Below are 22,239 nucleotides of genomic sequence, written 5' to 3'. Positions count from 1 at the left end.
CCTGGGAATTGCGCCACTGGCTATTTTGAATACTCAAGCTAGTTGACGGTGCAATCCACTGCTTTTGCATTTCTGTGACAACAAACCACACTTGCTCGCCACAAGCCATTGAAATGAATGGATTTCATACGCAACTCTTTCCGTGTCTGGTGTGAAAGCTGCTTCACACTGCGCACTGACTATGGCTGGAGGTTAGGGGAAACTTTTTTTTATTAGATCTAATTTTTGCGCGTTTTTTCTCTTTCAGAAGAAAATGATGTTCGTAGAATTTCAGCAGCCAACAATTCATTGCATTTCTAATTATAATCAGGGAAAGCAGTGATGTTTATATGCTTGTGTGAATCCGTTTCTATATTATTTACTATTAGTTATTGTTTGTGTTGCCTATCAGGGGTCATGCATATGTGTGCCACCAGCGCGGAGAGGAGCTCAAGGGTCACAACGTCCCTTCCTCTCCCTGGAGAGAGCGACCCGTGGAAGAGTCTTTGGTTTTGTTTGAGCACATGAGGAAGGGAATGTTTGCAGAAGGGGAAGCCACTCTCAGAATGAAGATGGTCATGGAAGATGGCAAAATGGACCCGGTGGCATATCGGATCAAATACACGCCGCATCACAGGACAGGAGACACTTGGTAAGGCACTTTGATTAGCTTACATGGTGTCATTTTGCTTCTTAATTTAATGCTGCTCTCTTCTTGTGTCCTGTGTACAGGTGCATATACCCCACATACGATTACACGCACTGTCTGTGCGACTCCATTGAGAACATCACACACTCTCTGTGCACCAAAGAGTTTCAGGCCAGGTTTGTCACTTTGGTTTTTGTTGCATCAGTATTATTCTCAGTGAATCACACTTAGAAAATGATTAGCCCTCTTGTGAATTTGTTTTTCTGTTTCAAATTTTGCCCAAATTTTGTTTAACAGAGTAGGGAATTTTACACAGTATGTCTGATAATATTTTTTTCTTCTGGAGAAAGTCTATTTGTTTTATTTTGGCTAGAATAAAAGCAGTTTTTAATGTTTTAAAAACATTTTAAGGTCCATATTAGTTCCCATAAGCAGTATTTTTCCGGATTGTCTACAGAAAAAACATTGTTATTTACTGACTTGCCTAATTACCCTAACCTGCCTAATTAACCTAGTTAAGCCTTTACATGCCACTTTAAGCTGAATACTAATATCTTGAACAATATCCATTAAAATATTATGTGCTGTTATCATGGCAAAGATAAAAGAAATCAGTTATTAGAAATGAGCTATTAAAACTATTATGTTTAGAAATGTGTTTTAAAAAAATCTACTGTCCATTAACCCTTAAAGACCCGTGGCTAAAAATAAGTATTGTTCTTTAATGTTTAATAACTTTTGATCTGCTGATCCGATCCGTACAATTCAAAGATTGGCATAAAGAAGAGAATCTCAGCGCTGTAACAAATTACATTCACGGACTTTCAGAGGCTCCGGAATCAGTGTGGTTACGTCATCAAATTTTGACAACGCTGATTTGACAAAGAAGCGCTCGTCTCCGGACAAACCAGACATGATCCGCTTGTTAAGTGGTGACGTGTTTGTGACGTATGTAATACTGTTTCCGGGTCCAAGCCGCCACTCATTTGAGTGAAGAAATCATTCGTTTATGATCACGTTTTATTCCTATCACACATTAAAGTTAATTTTATACAAAATCATAGTGTACACAACAATCTCTGGGCTTGCTGCATAACAAATACCAAAAATTTAACAATTAAAAAAAAAAAAAATCACTTTCTGGCCATCGGATATTAGGCATGGACATATATACTGCGATCGTGATTTTCGAAAGCATTAAATCGCTTTGTAAACGTTTATTATTACCATTTCATGAGTCTTCCCATTCATTTGAATAGAGCGCTTGGACTCGGAAGCCGCTTCGCGTGACGTCACACTTAACAAGCGGATACATTGATGCATTGTCCCTCCTCCATGCCCAGATTGGTTCAAACTCACTCTCTCTCAACCAATATGCGTAGGTTTCGCCACCAATCAGCTTTTTGAACAACCCGGAACGAGAAATAGGCTGTACATTTACGCACGGCTAAATAAAACGCAAAAAAAAAGTTTTGCATGAAATAATTCTCATACTAAGTACTTTTGCATGCACAACAGCACAAAAACATGTGACACAGCAAAGACGAAGTGCTGGTCTTGCTGTTTTCAAAGGGCGCAAATGAAGGTGCAGCTGTTTGTCTGCAAACGCAAGTTGGGACGCAGCAGGGTCAAAACCATATCCATGCTGACACATAAAACCTAAGGATGTTCCATATTGAATCTAGTTTAGTTATGTAACTATTTATAGAATAGTAAATATTTATATTTATTTTTTTTACTGAGGATTTGCACCATGTTTATTTGGACTTTGACGCATTATTTCCTATTTCTTACTTTTTATTTGTTCATTGTAAGTGGTGTTGTTTATGGTAACTGAAAATATATTATTTGTAAAAAGTCAAATTTGCTTTGTACATTGGGGAAAAATATACAAAGGGGGCTAATAATTCTGACTTGAACTGTAAAAGAAATATTTTGCCTATAAAAGTAAAATGAATTTAGAACATTGCAGTTGTGTTTTGTTTGTAAAATAATGTAAATAATGTCCTACATGCTGATTATTCTGTCTTTCTCAGACGATCATCATATTTTTGGTTGTGCAATGCTCTGGATGTGTATTGCCCAGTGCAGTGGGAATATGGCCGACTGAACCTCACTTATACTGTCGTTTCCAAGAGAAAGATCATCAAATTGGTGGAAACAGGAGTTGTTAGGTAGTACAAACACACTCATCTTATTTTATTTTTTGGGGGGTCATTTATTGGTGTGATGGAAACACATATTTCATGCTGTATTGTTTTTTTTTTTTCAGAGATTGGGATGATCCTAGGCTTTTTACCCTCACAGCTCTCAGGAGACGTGGGTTCCCTCCACAAGCCATCAACAATTTCTGTGCCCGGGTGAGAATGTTTTTTATTGTCATATTATCTTTCACCTGTTGCATTACTGCAACATCCCGCTTGTTAGTTTGACTAATTCGGATTTAATGGTACTAAAATGTCAAAAAGTGTGTTTGTTTGTTTCAGTTGCCACACTGTAAAAAACATGACAAAAAGTCAAGATAATAAATATATATTCGTAATATATAAATATAAATTTATGTTGCTTTAACTTATTTTAATAAGTTAATCAGTTTTAAACTTAATCAGGTTTAAACTAAAAAATTAAGTCGGCAAGAATTTAGTTTTACAGTCCATATGACATCCAGCAGAAAAGTCATTGTAAGAAGTCTATACAAAACACATTATTGACACATTATTTTTGCTATTTGAATAATTAAAACTACATGTATACATGTTAAAGGAATAGTTAACCCCAAAAATCATCATTTACTCTCCCTTTACTTGTTTTAAACCTGCTTGAGTTTCTTTTTTATGTTGAACACAAAAGAAGATATTTAGAAGAAACGTATAAACCCTGCAATCATTGACTTCCCTAGTATTTGTATGGATGTTCAATTAGGGATGGGCACCAAAACTCTGTACTTTATTGGTTTCGGTACAACATTATAAAAGACTGAATCTCACATGAGAAATGCTTGTGTTTCCCGCAAGCACGTCAAGTATAAATGCCTTCATATGTTTTTGGCTGTAAGCTCGTGAACTTGCGGATTGGACAAAATGGGTTGTATTGCCTGAGTGGACAGCGACTAATAATAAACTATGCTTAAGAAATTATAAAAAAAACTACCTATTTTTACATTGCAAGATGCTCCAAAAATGTATTAAAACACAGTTAACTCCCAAAACATGCGAATGTGTTAATAAAAAACATGTAAACATTATCTCATTAAACTGCATTTTGCAACTCAAAGAGGGTATTTTCAACTGCAGGGAGCACAATAAACCAAGAAAGATCCAGACTTCTGCCCAAAAAGTCAAACATGTTGATAAGAAGATGAGAAGAATGCTTAAACTGAGAGTCATTTTCCTTCAAACCATTGTACGTTCTTTTATAGGAAATAAAAAAAAATAAAAGTTTTTGTTTTACAATCATTGGTTTAGTTTTATTTTACATTAAAAACGTAATAATAAAATAAGGTGTTGTTAATTCTGTTCATTTAGTTTTTTTTTTTTTATAAAAAACACTACAAAAAGTACTGATAAGCAGGGCCAGACGGAATCTGCGGACATTTTTTTGCTATATCTGCTGAGAATTTTGGTAAAAATCTGCGGATTTCTGCTGAATTATTTGGGGAGTATCCAGCAGAGTATCATAACTAAAACCTTAATATATTAAATAAAAAATAATAAATTACTGAATAAAAACTGAATAAATTTAGATTTACACATTTACTCAAGTAAATAAACAGAATTAATAATGGGCTAAAAATCTGCAGAAATTCAGCGGAAAATCTGCGGAATTCTTCGCGTGCAGATTCCGTGTGGGCCTACTGATAAGAGAAACGTTAAAGTACCGAACCAATAAGTGGTATCGATAAAAGTAGTAATACCGTTAAAACCATAATGATACCCATCCCTAATGTCAATTGTTAAAGGTTGTAACTACCCATCAGTTATTAAACAGTCCACGTTTTCAAAATACTTATGTCCATGCGTTTTATTTATTGAACACAGTAAAAACTAAGAAGACAAACAAACAAACCAATCAGTTTCACATAACATGATCAAAAAGACATCTTTTGCAATATGCAAACACTCTTTTCCTTTACTCTGTTGGCCTGATAACCAGCAGTAGACCAATCAGGAGCATTTAATATGCGTCTGCGTTGAGGTCTCACCACGCTGTCTATGCCAACTCTCGATTATATTTGAGGATGAACTCGCAAATTTTAAACATTCAAAACTTTTTGTACACCCTTATACATTTGCAAATGGTGTTTTGCATTTGTGAAACATATTTTATGAAAATTTATTTTTATTTTGTGCTCGTGAAATTTATTTGTGAACAAATATTTTACGCACGTGACTTAGATTTTAAGCACGTGAATTTAGCTACGCATGTGTACATCGTGTCTTTTGTGTGAATTACTTTTGAGTCTTATCTGACTCCATACCAAGGTACGAAACGTGACACACACACACGCACACACACACATACACACGAACGAACGTTATGAAAACAATAGTTTGTTGTACAGTTGGCAGTTCACTTCCGTCATTTGGTAAGATTGCAGTCACATTTGAAGTGAACCGTACCAGAGTTCGCATGAACCGTACCCCAGACCACCTCTTTCAGGCGGACTCGGGTACGGTTCATGGGTCCGCACCCGAGTTCAGAAGACACATTCACACTAGCTAAACGTACCATACTATGACGTCAAACGAACCCGGGTGCGGACCAAAAGTGCTAGTGTGAAAGCAACCTTAGTTACCTCATTACCCAGGAATTTCAAAACAGCATCAAGAAAACAAATTGACCAATGCTGATTATTAAGAAATGCCTTTTATCAGTTGCTGATATTTTAGTGAGCCACTTTCAGAAATGGTACCTTATTAAATTATTTGTTTTTTTTAAAGGTTGGTGTAACTGTTGCTCAGACTACAATGGAGCCACACCTGTTGGAGGCGTGTGTTCGGGAGGTCCTAAATGACACTGCTCCTCGTGCCATGGCCATACTTGAGCCTCTCAAAGTCACAATCATCAACCTGCCAACTAATGCACAGGTACACACATCAAACCTACCATCAACATGAACACAAAGTAACACTTGTCTATATTTAGCTAACTAAATGTTATACATTTGCAAAAGTGGCGTGATAAGATGGGTAGTGCATTTTCAGCATGTCTAATTAACAATTATCAGCTGAAGTTTTTGTCGTACTTGTTTATTTAAAAGCTTATGTCTGTAAAGTGCATTAAAGGGAGAGTTCACCCAAACCTGAAAATTCTGTTGTCATTAACCCTTCACTGGTCATAACCCTGTTTGAGTTTCCTTTTTCTGTTGAACACAGAAAGCCATATTTTAAAGAACTCTGGACAATGTTAGCCATTGATTTTCATAATATTTGTCTTCTAATGTGTTTCTCAACTGTTTTTAAAATATTTTCTGTGTTTAACAGAAAAAGGTTTGAACCACTTGAGAATGACTAAATGTGGGTGAACAAACTGTGACATTCCCCCTAAATTTGACATCAGATCCTATTTTACAAAAGGAATATGGTTCTTCAGGGTCTTCACTACCATTTTGCACCTTGTTATCTTCATGTGTTCAATACTTATTCCCTGTGTCCTTTCACTCTATTTCTTACGCCCCATTCACACTGGGCTTCAGTGTCAACGCTTGACAGAGCGCGTGTCTGCAGTTGGGGCTGACATGATTAACATAGCAGCGTCGGCCAATGAAATTAGTTAGCAGTGGGCTACTGTCTGAGCTGGTGTATTTGCATACAGCAATCTGATTGGCTGGCGCTTCCGCCAAACGGATGCACAGTGCAGTTTGGCAAAGTGAATGGGAAGCGTTGACGCTGAATGGTAAGTGTTGACGCTGACGCCCCGTGTGAATGGGGCGTTAGGACTTCTATTAGAGCTGCAGAATTAATCGAAAAAAGATCTTGATCCCGATTCGAACCCTTAATTCAGCATTTGTACGATTCTGTTAAATATATTTTCAAGTTCAGGAGAGAAGAAAAGGCGGCTGCACGAGTCTTTTCATTCTTTCACATACGTTGCTCTGCGACATGGACACCTCCAAATGATGTAGAATGAGTCACATACTGTTTTTATAAGGTATAATTCACCTAAAACTTTCATTTTTGTCTTAACATAATGATGTTTTCGCGATCGGGAAATCACAGGTGACGTGAGCTGCTGACCGTGAGCTGAGAGCGGAGAGGGCACGCGCGCGCTCTACTTAATGATAGAACATAACCTGCAAATGTAGTGAGTAACAGGTAATGCAGTTGTAAGTAATATTCTGTTTGTGGCACAGAGTGATCGTTTGGGAGCCGTGCGCGAAGTATGAACCGCACTTAGCAGTCAAAATGAAACCGAAAGTGTGCACTTCATTTATATGATGATATCGCATTTTAGAGTTATGATTACGACAAGCATTTGATATGTTTTTTCTTTCAAAGCGAACACAGAGTTGTGCAAGAGTGTGTTATGTTCTATCATTAAGTAGAGCGCACGCGTGCCCTCTCCGCTCTCAGCTCTCGGTCAGCAGCTCACGTCACGTGTGATTTCCCGATCGCGAAAACATTATTATGTTAAGACAAAATGACATTTTTAGGTGAATTATACCTTATAAATACAGTATGTGACTCATTCTACATCATTTGGAGGTGTCCATGTCGCAGAGCAACGTATGTGAAAGAATGAAAAGACTCATGCAGCCGCCTTTTCTTCTCTCCTGAACTTGAAAATATATTTAACAGAATCGTACAAATGCTGAATTAAGGGTTCGAATCGGGATCAAGATCTTTTTGGCGCCGTTGTCTTGTGGCTGCCGTCGCATCATCCAAGTGGATGCTGCACACTGGTGGTGGTATGGAGAGACCCCCTCTCATGATTGTGAAGCGCTTTGGGTGTATGGCCATACACAATAAATGCGCTATATAAATACACACATTACATTACATTACATGAAAATAAATGTTTACAATGTCAGTATAACTACTCTAGCCTATATAATGTTGAATATAATCTGATAATGGCAAATGTCTGATTTACCAGTGAATAAAATAGTCTAATAATGTTGTCAATGACAGATTGCAAGCATATATCAGAATTATTATAAGTAAAATATGATTATTTATAAAAGCCAGTAGACCTACACATAATATTATTATCGATGTTGTGCCATGTTTGTTTTTACCATACCTTTATTTTGCATCTACAGAATCGTGAGAGAATCGTGATCTTTATTTTAAGCAAAAAAAATCGAGATTCTCATTTTAGCCAGAATCGTGCAGCTCTAACTTCTATACATAAATGTTCTGACTTCTTTGTATGAATTCAATATTTGGCTTGATGCCTATATCTGGTGGAATTTTTGTGTGAATGGACCGCTTAGAAATCCCCCTTTTTTTCTTTTTTTCTTTACTGTACTGTCTTTATCGTCCACAAGTGGAGATTTAGCTTTGGCTTCACCACACAAACACATCAGTGTTCACATTACACACATCACAGAAAAAACATTCAACACAAATACACTCAATATCATCACATATATCACATTAAAAACCTCAATTTAAAACCCTATACATAGAACCCAGTATTTAAAATTCTAATGGCACTCGGCACAAAGGACATTTGATACACATTTTTCTTTACTTGAGGTTGCCTAAAATGTCTTTTTGATGGCAGAAGCTGAAATTTTATATATTTAAGGGATGGAAACGATCTTTAATAATGATGTGTGCTCTCTGTTTAATTCTCATCTAATACATTTCATTTAGTTGTCTTTGTGCTTTATCTACAATTGCACTGACAATCTTAACTACTCAAAATAGTTTTTGCTTTTCCTTAATTGGCAACAGTCCATACTATGCAATCATGCAAAACTCACAACACTTTCAACCAAGTTCTTGTATACCATCCCCATAGCATGTTGACTCACAACAAATTATTGTAACCTCCTAATAGATGTCATCTCTGCATTGCTTTTTAAAAATGCACTCTGCATTCGAATATTAATCCACTATCAATAAATGTTCCTAAAAATTTAAAACATCCAACTGTCTTCATGTCTTTCAAGGACCAGAGGTTTCACCCTTTTACTAAGGACTACTTTGTTTATGCTAATTATCATCTCCTTGGTTTTATTAAAATTGATCTTCAGTGAACTCCTTTTACACCAATTTTGAAGCAAATTTATATAGTTATAGTACAAGCAGGGCTTTACATTAACACCCGCCAACCCGCCAAATGCGGGTAGATTTCAGCTTTGGCGGGTCAGACAGACACCTCCACTAGCCACTTTGGCTGGTTGAAAATAATTTTTAAATTGTAGATTTCCTGAAAGCAGGGTTTAATAATATAAGGATGACCCAATATGCTTGCAAATGTGATCTTAAATCGAGAAGTAAAATAATTGTGATCACACGAGCAGAAGAAAGCAAATGAATACCGAATGAGAGAATGATCAGCTGATGTGATGCGCGCGACTTCTTGAAACTTCCCGAATCGTGAAGCAACCGTGTCTGGAACAAATTTTGGAAACACAACTGTCATCGGTTCCCTTTCAAATAAACTAGACAAAAAGTGATGGACATGCCTCCACAGTCCTGATGCTTTTAAGAGCTCAAAATGTGTCTTTTTGTAAGCAGCTTTCACTTCGAACAGATTATTAAATGGCCTAAAGTTAACCGTGTGCTTGTGATTATTCTTTCATTATCACACACGGTATGTTTCACCTGCTTTTATTTGCTTACGGTTTTATTTTTGTTAAAATGGTTTAATTATTATAATTTTTTTGCAACATTGCTTTAATGGGAGATGAACTCTCCATTTATGTGCAGTTAACTGGTGATTCGAGAGATCTTTAACCACGACAGATTACCGTGCATATTTTTGATACATGACATTAGTTATTTTTTAAAAGTCAATTTCTTTTCTTTCTTTTTAAAGAAATGTTTTGTTAAATAAAAAGTATAGTATACAGCTATATTTTGCTTGTTTTGACACATTAAAAATTTGTGGCTAAGAAATAATTAGTGTTTCGTGTGGTTATAGAGATAAATTTGGTACATTGTTAATTTTGAGCTCTAAAAAAGTCATGTGAAATAAAAACTAATTGCAATATAACATTATGAAACCATGACCCATTTGCTCATGCTAATTGAGCAAACTCATACTCGACACACAAAAAGTGAAATGAATGAGGCATGTGGACATAACACAAAAATTAAATCAAGTAATTTTAGCATGTCAACGTCAAATTTATGCATATAAAATATATTTTCCAACAACAAAATTGTGGCTAGTGAAAATGCAGAGTGGCTAGTAACATTGGAAAACTACTAGCCACAGTGGCCGGTGATTAAAAAAGTTAATGCAAAGCCCTGAGTGCAAGGTATCTCCTTCTGTTCCTATTTAGGCAACCGGCCTACAAGTGCCATATCATCTGCATATTTAAATAACTTAAAACCTAAATCCTGGGTTTTAAGTTCATTTGTTTAAAGAGAAAAAAGTAAGGGTGACTTATGCTTCCTTGTGCAACTCCTGTGTTTACAATCATTGTTTTAGACACCATTTCGTTAACAACTACTCTTTGAGGACGATTTAAAAGGAAATCTTTAATCCACTAAAAAAGATCACCATTCACTCCCAAATCAAGTAATCTTTGCTGGAGAATATCTATCCGAATTGAATGAAAAGCTAAGCTAAAATCTATAAATAAAATCCTTACATAATTTGTTGTCTGTTGGATATGTTCAGCAGCAAAATCACATTACAGCATCATCGGTGCCCATCTTTCCCCTGTAGGCAAACTGAAGGGGGTCCAAATCTTTGACTACTTACTGATAAAAATGCTGATGTGTCAAATACTTATTTTCCCCGTATAAATGTTTGGATTAAATATCTCTTTAGCTACTAAAGATCACTGCTCTGTTTTCCCCTATTCAGAAGGAGCTTAGAGTCCCAGACTTCCCAGCCAATGAAGCAAGGGGCAGCCATGTGGTTCCCTTCTCAAAGACCATCTTTATTGAGCAGAGCGACTTCAGAGAGGTGTTTTTTTTTTTTTTAGGAAAATGTTACATGTGGATCAGTTTTGAATTGATCCGGCATCCCATTAACAGATGATTTTAATTTTGCTGTCTTGTTCTGGGTTTGCTACAGGTGATGGAGAAGGGTTATAAGCGCCTGACTCCAGATCAGTCAGTGGGCTTGAGATATGCAGGATACGTCATCTCTGTACAGCGTGTCATCAAGGTGAAACACTGTTTACTTAGTTTGCATGATCTTGATTATGATTATGACCTTAGTCGTTGACTTGATTACTTCATACACTCTCGCATTCACACACACTCATACACTGCGGCCAATTTAGATAATCCACTTCACCTATACCGCATGTCCGCATGGAAACCGGAGCACCCAAAGGAAATCCACGCAAACATAGGGAGAACATGCAAACTCCACACAGAAATGCCAACTGACCCAGCAACCTTATCGCTGTGAGTCGACAGTGCTAACCACTGAGCCATCGTGCTGACCCTACTTATAATAATTGCACATAAATATTAGCTTTTACAGTATATCCATGAATATTTTTATTTAAAAGAATCATTTTTAAAAGTTAAAACAGTGTTTTTATGTTTAGGCAGGGGGCAAAAGACATAACGCACTCAAATAATTATTTTTTTATGTTCAGTCCACTTAAATTTGCGAAAACAATTGTTAACTTAATCGGTTTATGTTAGGACAACATGAAGGAATTGTAGAACCCAATAAATACATGATTCAAATTTTTTAAAATTCAGTAAAGATTTCACAGCAAAAAATAAATAAATAGATTGACCTGATGGTTTACACTGACTGGTCACTTTATTAGGTACACCTGTCCAACTGCTTGGTAATGCAAATTAATTATCAGCCAATCACATGGCAGCAACTCAATGCGTTTAAGCATGTAGACATGGGCAAGACGATCTGCTGCAGTTCAAACCGAGCATCAGAATGAGGAAGAAAGCTGATTTAAGTGACTTTGAACATGGCATGGTTGTTGGTGCCAGACGAGCTGGTCTGAGTATTTCAGAAACTGCTGATCTACTAAGATTCTCACACACAACCATCTCTAGGGTTTACAAAGAATGGTCCGAAAAATAAAAAATGTCCAGTGAGCGGCAGTTCTGTGTGCACAAATGCCTTGTTGATAGCACAGGTCAGAGGAGAATGGTCAGACTGGTTCCAGCTGATGAACACGACGAGCCTTGAGGCTGAAGGACTCCAGCAGCAGAAGACTACACCAGGTGCTACACCTGTCAGCTAAGAACAGGAAACTGAGAGTACAATTCTCACAGGCTCACCAAAATGGGGCAATAAAAGATTGGAAAAACGTTGCCTGCTCTGAGTCTCAATTTCTGCTGCCACATTCAGATGGTAAGGTCAGAATTTGGCGTCAACAACATGAAAGCATGGATCCATCCTGTTTTGTATCAACAGTTCAAGCTGCTAGTAGTGGTGTAATGGTGTGGGGGATACTTTCTCGGCACACTTTGTGTCCATTAGTACCAATTGAGCAATTAAGTGTGTAAACACCACAGCCTACCCGAGTTTTGTTGCTGACCATGATCATCCCTTTATGACCACAGTGTTCTCATCTTCTGATGGCTACTTCCTGCCGGATAACATGCCATAAAGCGTGAATCATCTCAGACTGGTTTCTTGAACATGATGAGTTCACTGTACTCAACTGGCCTCCACAGTCACCAGAATCCAATAGAGCACCTTTGGGATGTGGTGAAACAGGAGATTCACATCATGGATGTGCAGCCGACAAATCTGCAGCAACTGCGTGATGCTATCATGTTAATATGGAGCAAAATCTCAGAGGATTATTTCCAGTACCTTGTTGAATCTATGCCATAAATGATTAAGGCAGTTCTGAAGGCAAAATGGGGTCCTACCCAGTACTAGTAAGGTGTACCTAATAAAGTGGCCGGTGTGTGTACAAATACACTAAATCATTGTTTACTTGCTAAAAAATATGCTTAATTGGTAGTCGTTTATATGAATGTTAAACGTCATGAATAAGATTGTGTACAACACATTTTTAGCAAGGATTTAATAATATTTTGTTATAGGAGTAAATCCTATTTTTCTCTCTTCAGGATGACCGTGGTAAAGTATGTGAGCTCGAGGTGACCTGCGTCAGCTCCGACACTGCAGAGAAACCCAAAGCGTTTATTCATTGGGTGAGCGAGCCACTGCTGTGTGAAGTGCGCCTCTATGAAAGACTGTAAGTCTCCTAGCCTACTAACAAGCTCTAAGCTCTTCATGTTTTGCCATATTTGAGGTCTGATTTATCTTCACTCTTTTGTGGTTTTATCTGTAGGTTTCTTCATAAAAACCCAGAGGACCCGGCAGAAGTTCCTGCTGGATTCCTGAGTGACATTAACCCAGTAAGGCATAAGGCTAATAGCTACTAAAGGCTAATTATGCTAAGTAAAAATAGCATTTTCTTAGTAATATGCTATTAATGTGTAGTAGCTACATTTACACTTTATGTAAAACCGTTTTTTGCAGCAAGTATATGTGTTGTCACCATACTAAATATCGCTACAAATCAGTAGGCTACTGAAGTTTTACAAACGTACATTTCCCGCTAACATTTAGGAGCGTATTTAAACACCGCTAACGCAGTCATTTCTGTTCAGCACATGAACACAGTGGGCAATCAGCAGCATTTAAGAACATACTGAACAGCGATCAAATGTTAGCAGGAAATGGACATTTTTCAAATTTCAGTACCGTTTGGTGAATAGTGACAACACTATATTTAGATGCTATTCATACGTGGTTAAAAATAGTGACGGAAATATGTATCAAAGGGCTAGTTGCCATAAAAATAACAATTCTATTATTAATTACTCAACCTTGTGTCAGTCAAAAGCCCTGAAACATTTGTTTGGTGTAAATGAGAATATTAATTAAATAAATAACGAATGAATGAATGAATGAACCACTATAAGCACTTTCTTATTAGATTCTCATTCAGGGCACCCCCGGGATCCTCCAAATTAAATTCTCCTTTTAATACCATTTCAAATGAAATTCAATTCAACTTTGTACCCATTCCGACAGAAGATTGAGGGGAAAATGTCAAATCTGTATAAAGTTTGAACCCTAGAAAATGATTCTGTACAAGTGGGCTTCTTGAATTAAATAAAACATTTTATTAAAATTTTCAGTTATATTTAATACATACACAACAGCGTGGTCATCCACCCAGTAGCAAATATGAAGGTCCAACTGCTTACTTTTCTTATTGAGACTCTAGTCAAACATGACCACAAACCTGTTGGCCTTATTGACCTGGTCAGTCAGTTCTTTAGTTATAAAAGGAGCCAATCCGAATTCAGCAATAGATGCAGTTTTGTTGCTTCCACAGGAGAATGTAGCTGCAACTTCAGAGTCAGAAAACATGGTTTTGAAAACCTCTGTAATGTTCTCATTCGATGTGTAATGCTGTGTTCACACCAGACAAGCGCGAGGGATTTACTTGTTAATTCAATGCAAATGCGTGAATAGACATCATGCGGCGCTCAAATCACTCGAGTACGAAAATCTGAACTCCAGCAGACATTCACGCCGCGTTAATCAATCAGGAGCTTGCTCCTGTGGGGGCGTGATTATGACATAGCGCCTGTTGTTGGTGTCCCAGGGGAAAATCCTCCTCCACCCACTGACAACAACTGGGCTCGACTCAGTCAGAAGCACCGCTGAAAGCCTCCATCATCCAGGTTAAGTTTCTGGAGGAGTTGATGAGCTCACAGAGCTGGGTGCACCTCTGAAAGGATCTAGTGGACTCAGACACAGCTCCAAATAAATCAGTGCTGTTTTTTAGCTTTATAAAGCACATAAACACAGGTTCTCTTTTAGTAAAATCTAGGTTAGCCATTTAGCAACGAAGCTACAGTCACCGGCAGACAGATGCCCTGCCCATGACGCGAATCCGCGTCTGTTCTGAAGTGAATCTGACGCGTAAATGAAGCAGATTTTATGCGCGAATGCAGCAATTTTCATCATTACTGATAGCCAACGCTGTTTTAGTAACCAAAGAAGTCTTTGGTGCACAGAACCGCACAATAGGTGGTTGGCGCTGACGAGCAGTACTACACCCGGTGTGTTTGGCACCCCTCATATGGGAGTCCAGGGTTGTAACACCCATCGTCGCCAGCTTAAAAGATTTCCAGCACCAACAGCAGTAGGCGTCGTGGTTATTTCCTGGCACAGTTTTGACCTAAATGTAATTGGGATTCCTTGGTCATAGCGGATTAAACCGACACTTTTCCCATTTTAGCCAACAAACTAGGCCAGCGACTATCTTGTTCAGTACCTCACTTGACTAGTAACCATAATAACAGGTGCGCACACTTTCGCGCTTTCTGTTGTGATGTGGAGCGCGAGATGCACTCAACGTTACGCTCAAGGAATTTTTAATTTGCCTACATTAGTAACAGTTCATTTTGTTACGGTATTATAACCTAATTCTAGGAAAAGCAAAAATAAATGAGTAAAATAAGACATTTGCAACAAAATCCAAGAATCTGTATACCAAATTCAAGGCTATTATCAAAGAGATTATCAAATTTAAGACTTTTCAATGCTTTTAAGACCCCGCGGATACTCTGTCAGTGGTGTTTTGTGTTTTACAAATTATTTAAAATGAATGACTTTGTGACCTCATGTTTGATGAGTGGGGATAAAAAAACAAGAGAATATGTGGGGGGAAAAAAAGTTATTTCATGCCAGAAATGTTCATCAAGACGTTTTGTTCATTTTTTTGTTCAGTTTTTGTTCATCTGTAATTGATGAACTTAAGAACTATGCATTGCTCAAAATCAAGATCTTAATTTGCACAACTTCTTTCATTGTATTCTTCCAATATTTAGATTTGTTGAAGCCTCAAAAATATATTTAAATATGTACCCCAGATATTTAAATAGTTGTATTATGTATAATCTCAATTTTTAAAAACAAAAGACCCTTATGATCTTTTTTTGTGGTCTGAAAATTCAAAATCTTGTTTTAGACCTTCGAGCTGTGATCGTCAGTTGAACACAAAAGAAAATACTTTGAAAAACGTTGGAAACGTGTAACCATTGTCTTCATTAGTGTTTGTTGTTCTACTATGGAAGTCAATGGTCACAAGTTTTCAGCTTTCTTTAAAATATCTGTTTAACAGAACAAAGAAACTCAAAAGTGAGTAAATTAAAAAAAAATTGTGTGAACTATCCCTTTAATTTCTTGTTCTTAGTTGCGTGTAATTGTGCATAATTGCGTGTTATTACTGTAGTATTAGAGAGAGTTTATGTAGCGTGTAGTATGAACACTGAAGAAAAAAAGGTGTTAATATCATTAGTCATATTGGTTATAATATTTTGAGCAAATGAATGGAAGTTGTAATGATCATTAATTGTCTTTGTCATTTTCAGAATTCCTTAACAGTTATCGAAAGTGCCTTAGTGGACCGCTCTGTGGGCAAAGCCAAAGTGTTTGACAAGTTCCAGTTTGAGAGAGTGGGCTACTTTTCAGTGGATGCTGACAGCACACCCGAAAAGGTATTTGCAGAAACCTTCTGTTATTTTAAGGCCGGTACACACCAAGCCGACGCCAAACAGCTAGTGCAGACAAAACTATGTTGTCATCTTGCAATGAATTGGGTCTGATCTTGTCTGAACCGAAAAGCTGCCCATGAACACCCCAAACAGACAGCAGCCAAATGTAACAAAAGAGCGGGTCCTTTGCCTGCATGGAAAAATGGATTTTTCTGCACCGCAGTGGGCATTATCTGTTGTCTCATTCACAATGGGAAACCAGAACTTCCGACACAAGCAAGCAAATCGTAAATAAAGCAGCGTTTGATACCATTATCACAGTAATTGTCACCACCAACAAATATGTCTGATAATCTCCATGTGGTTTGCAAATATTTAAGAAATATAGCAAAATTGTGTTCCTCCTTGACTTGAATTTACGGCTGCAACAACTAATGTATAATATTGATAATTACCAATATTTTAACCTCTTTAGCTTTAGATTAGCTTAAATTAATCGGTGCAAATGAGGTGAGAGTCCATATTTAAAATTAGCAAACAACAGCAGCAGTAGAATATTACAATTAGTCAGTCTTGTGGTTTTTACAGAAGGCTAATAATGTTGCATTCGTGGAGTCAAAGTTAACCTCTTCTTCTACCTCTGTTTCAAAAAGAAATATTTGCTTATTTAATATCTATAATTTTTCAATTTCGACAAATTCAAATTGTAATATATACAGTTAAAGTCAGAATTATTCGCCTCCCTGTTTATTTTTCCCCAATTTCTGTTTAAAAGAGATTTTTTCAACATATCTCTAAACATAAGTTTTAATAACTCATCTCTAATTTATTTATTTAATAATTTAATAATAATTTATTATTATTTATTTAATAATTTATTATTATTTATTTAATAATTTAATAATAATTTATTTAATCTTTGCTATGATGACAGTAAATAATATTTGATTAGATATTTTTAAGACACTTCTATACAGCTTAAAGTGGCATTTAAAGGCTTAATTAGGTTAACTACGCAAGTTAGAGTAATTAGGCAAGTTATTGTATAAGGATGGTTTGTTTTGTAGACTATCGAAAAAATATATAGCTTAAAGGGGTTAATAATTTTTACCTTAAAATAGTTTTAAAAAAATTAAAAACTGCTTTTATTCTAGCCAAAATAAATCCACTTTTGGGTCTCCACTTTTGCCATTTTTGGCTTTAACAAACTTAACCCTCCAAACCTTTTAACAAAAACTTTCCTCCTTTCCCACGGCTGTTACAATTTCTAGCCAAGAATTATTGATCATCTGATTATCTCTATGATCACGGATCATAAAGTTGTCTGTAGTGTTTCATATTCAACTCAACTCACACGCACTGCAGTACAACACAGCACTGTTCGCTCAAATCACAAAACAAATCCTGCGCTCCGCCAGCCAAAATCATGTCACGCGCACCCAAATCAAATTTAAAGTCTTGATTACACCATTGTGGAGTTTTGTTTTTTCATTATTATTTCAGCAAATAGCATTATAAAAAAAGGTTTGTTGTATTCCCCCATTTACTACGCTATAAGTTTACCCTAATTTGCTGACTTTTGCTACTCTAAAACACAGAAATGTGTCCATTTTCATTGTGTTTATGTCCTAATTTAATGATGTGACTATAACAGGAGTACAACACTTGTTTTGCTTTTTGTTTACTTCTATTTTAAATATTTAGAGAAGTTTTACTGTGCAATATGAAACAATGTTTTTCATTTAAGGTTTAAAACGTCACAAGTAAAGATAAATGAAATACAAAAGCCACGTATCGACTTTATTAAAGTATACTTTTATAAATAATACCCTGATTTAAACAAAATGCCAAATAAAAAGAAAAAGTGTTATGCTTTTAGGGGCGAAACAGTGTTGCAGTGGTTGACAGCGTCGCCTCACAGCAAGAAGGTCGCTGGTTTGAGCCTCAGCCGGGCCATTCTGGCAATTCTATGTGGAGTTTGTATGTTCTAACCGTGTTCGCGTGGGTTTCCTCCAGGTGCTCCGGTTTCCCCCACAGTCCAAAGACATGCGTTATAGGTGAATTGTGTAAGCTAAATTGTGTATGTGTGTATGTCCTGGTCCTCCAGGTAACAACCCACCCCATAAAAACTAGATGTTATGAAACACCATTATGCATCTAAAATATCAACTTCGATATAAATGCCCAGGGAGTAAGTTATGCTTTTATCCGATTAATTGGCCATCAAAATAATCGTTAGTTGAAACCCTGCTTGAATTGTTTACTTGCTACGTCACACTCACGCTCCGATTCGTTGTTGAATGAAGACCAATGCTTATAATATCCCAGCTTATTGACCTTATTCTAAAATGCTGTTATCGCGATTGTCTTAGAACTTCCGATTCAGTCGCCTATGGGAGAAATGAGTAGGAATAATAAACGGCAGAAAACGGTCAAACTACTTGCTCTACAAACAAATTTTTGCATGACTACACAGACCAAGTAGAATAATATAATAATAAAATATCAAATTGCAACATCAAGCAGCTTAATGAGCAGTTTTTAACGTCAAAAAATGAATGGAAGTGAATGAGACCAGAAGTCTCGAGCCAAAAAGATTCAAATGGCGGCACCCGCTCATCGGCGGTGAATAAACAAATGAACATATGACATGAACATGACATTGAGTTTAACTTGTATACTGTTTTTGTTTTGTTTTGTTCTTCAGCTGGTGTTCAACAGGACTGTTACACTCAAGGAGGATCCAGGAAAGATATGATCAGACTTCAGGACAGAGACTGTACTTTGACTACATTTATGCATCACAAAGCTTTCAATAAAATCTAATTAACCAGGGAATTCAGTATGTTTGTATTCAAACTCTCATTGTTATGACTGTCACATGCTGAGCTTACCTATGTGTAACCCATTCACTCTGCTGGGGTTTTGAAGTCCAATATTTAATTAAAATATTTTTACACTTGAAGTTCAAATGAGTGGAAACGATTTTTGGCCAGTTTCTAAAAGGGAAAATACATTCATATTTAAATGAATCTTTCTTGGATAATATAAAAACCTGTGGATAACCAGAGATTCACTTTAGTTTTCTACAGGTGAGTATGAAACAAAAATTGTGCAGGATGCGGGGGAAAGGACAGCTCGCCTCAAAGTAGATTCAGTCCTCATTTACATGGATTAAAGTTCTCCGTTGCTATAATAGACTGGAAAAAAGGTCGTCAGGATGGATTTTCGTTGTTTTCAGAGAGTCTGATGGAATTTTGTCAACTACTGGGTTCCTGCCTGTCCTTGCGTGGAAGTTTATTTACTCCATTAAGGCATAAACATACATGAAATATATATGTAAAAATGTGCTAAGTTAACGTACAACCTCAAATCAGAAAAAGTTGGGATGGTATGGAAAACGCAAAGTAGTGATTTCTAAACTTACTTTGACTTGTTTTTTATTGCAGACAATACAATTAACATTATTTATTTAAGGTGATTCTCATGATTTTTATTGTGTTTTTGTTTCAAGATAAACCTGTATTCCAATTTTGGTTCTTGCAACACTTAAAAAAAAAAAAAAAAAAACAGTAAAGAAACAGGAAAGCGTTTACCACTTTGTAATGTTGCAGATCCTTTTCACAACAAGTAGGTCACACAAGTAGGTCTTCGCTGTCACATTTTGTGCTTTAAAATGCACCACATTCTCTATTGGAGCCAGGTCGGGACTGCAAGCAGGCCAGTTAAGTACCCTTTATAATCTTCCTTTGCAACAAGGACTTTGTAATGTGTGCTGTATCATCTTTTATAAAGATTAAATAATATAAAGACTACGCAGTGTTGATTATTCAATATCTTTACCAGAATAGTGAATACCTGAAAACTATAATTCACTTTCATCTTGACTATATTTTATTTATCTATGCTTGTAATTAATTTGTTAAATATTATCTGAGATTCACTCCTCGACAAAATCTCCCTAATCAATCCAAATAAACCTGTTAAATCATCTGGTGAAATTGTATTCACATCGCAATATACATCACAGAAATACAAAATATGGTAATGTCAGATACTTGCTAAACTATTTTTCATGACTTTTCCAAAACGTTGTGGGTTTTTCTGTTTATCAAAACTTTTCCAGGCCTGGAAAATGCCATGTCAAAATGTCATGCCTTTTCCAGGTTTTCCATGACCGTATGAACCCTGTTATTTCAATAAAAAAAATGTGGCCTGGAAAATGAATTGAGTCAGAAGATTTTGTATTTCTTTTTATTCCATCCGTTTACTCACCTTCGATTTGATCCAAGCCTGGAGTTTCTTCTTTGTTCGTGGATTTGTCAAACACCTGGATATAATTATTGACAATTTGACACATTCCAAGCTCTAAACCGGTAATGACTTACATGGACAAACAAGTAGACAGAAGTCAATGGCTGCGTCCGAAATCGCATACTTATATACTATACAGTACGTTAAAATCAGTATGCGAGTCGAGTAGTATGTCTGAATTCATAGAACTCGAAAATCAGTATGCGAGAAGTACCCGGATGACTTACTACTTCCGTTAAAGGGCCATGAAACCCCCTCGTTTCAGCAGGGTGTTTTCACACTTTGGAAAAAGTCAGAAAAGTGGGCGTGTCCAGCTCTGTTTAGGGGGGCGTGTCGGAGGAGATGGTGTGGGAGTGTCTATTTGTGCACGCACGAGTTTCAGAGTCAAAATACACACCCACACAGACAGGAGAAAGTGATGGTGTTTAACCTACATGGACATCTGTAGTCGAATTATTTGCTGAATTATTAAATGTTGGACTTTAACTGCAGTTTGGCTCTTTCATTCAGAGAATTCATTTATGCCCCTCGCGACAAACGAGATATTTGATTCGAGGAGCTGCTCTAAGCGTGTATTTTTCATGCAATGTTTGATACCGCACGGCGAATGAGAGAAAAAAAAACTCCGCATTTCCCGGAAACTTAGATGCACACGGCAGGTAGCGTCAGAAAGCCGCGTGTGTTATTCCGGTGTTACGGTTTAACTGGTGACCGTGTTAACTGGTGTCCCTTTCCAGATGTAAGCTATTCACGTTTGCAGATTGGCAGATTCGTCACTTTTTCAAAGCAACAAAACCTGTCCATACCAAATAAAGATTCTTATTAGTTGGTGTCAGTGTCATTGTGAGCATTATTGATTTTAATATCTGTGTAGCAGAACAGTATATAACCAAAGTAAAAAAAAAATAATTAGAATTTACATGTCTTTAACAGGATTCGAACATGTGTAGTGAAAAGTGAAGTGCGCATCCCGTGCATGCTGCGCTACTCCATGATGCCAAGTGAGACAATTCATAAATGGGAGTGAAGCAACGCAGATGACAAAATGACGGATGTAGTTTGTCTGAATTCCATCAAAGAGCTTAGAATGGCCAAGAGGCGACACTCAATAGAACGTTCCAGTGCAACAGAAGCGCCCAGCAACAGCCCTAGATTCCGCCATTTTGGAGTGAAAGCGATCAGCTGTCCATTTGATTTTATTGCTGTGGCGATTGCCAGCAGCTGCTTTTTATTTTTTTATTTAAAAAGCACAATAGAGCTGAGATACAACCTGAAAGACGACAAAAGACACTTACTATCACAATCATCAGCACTTATAATGGGGGTATATGCTGAAGCATGCTAATAGGACTTTTAATTTGCCAGTAACCTGGGTTAAGTGCTTCCGGTGAATTGAATGCCAATGCAAAATCTGGTGTGTTTAAGGTCTGTTTTCTTTAAAAATCAGCGATCTCCACTGGCTGAGTGGTATTGGATTTAAAGTGGGTCTCAGATTGTACAAGAAGCACTGCATTTAATTACATTTCCCCCTGCCATATCTTTATAATATGAGCATTTATTTTACCCTAGTATATTCAATGGAGCTTCTGCGTTAGCCTGCCGATTCTGACGGGGACGTGCGAGTAAACGGCTTTTTGTCTCGTTTTATGC

The 22,239-nt window shown here is 36.9% G+C and overlaps 1 protein-coding gene across 2 annotated transcripts in view; it reads left to right on the top strand.

Moving 5' to 3' along the window:
• qars1 (glutaminyl-tRNA synthetase 1) overlaps positions 1-19,247 on the top strand; it is a 32,420-nt gene extending 13,173 nt beyond the window's left edge. The window contains 11 exon segments of one of the 2 annotated variants that reach the window (NM_001423662.1): positions 392-631; positions 712-804; positions 2,665-2,802; positions 2,901-2,988; positions 5,569-5,715; positions 10,619-10,720; positions 10,832-10,924; positions 12,826-12,953; positions 13,050-13,116; positions 16,153-16,278; positions 18,983-19,247. In NM_001423662.1, coding sequence (NP_001410591.1) covers positions 392-631; positions 712-804; positions 2,665-2,802; positions 2,901-2,988; positions 5,569-5,715; positions 10,619-10,720; positions 10,832-10,924; positions 12,826-12,953; positions 13,050-13,116; positions 16,153-16,278; positions 18,983-19,033 — 1,273 coding nt within the window. In that variant the 3' untranslated portion in view covers positions 19,034-19,247. 2 annotated transcript variants of the gene reach the window in all.
• Positions 19,248-22,239: the final 2,992 nt, after the last annotated feature.

The sequence above is a fragment of the Danio rerio genome, chromosome 8 (assembly GCF_052040795.2).
Source record: "Danio rerio strain M-AB ecotype USA chromosome 8, GRCz13ab, whole genome shotgun sequence".
NCBI lineage: Eukaryota > Metazoa > Chordata > Actinopteri > Cypriniformes > Danionidae > Danio > Danio rerio.
The sequence above is the reverse complement of the archived record's forward strand: the minus strand, read 5'-3'. Positions and strand labels throughout refer to the sequence as shown.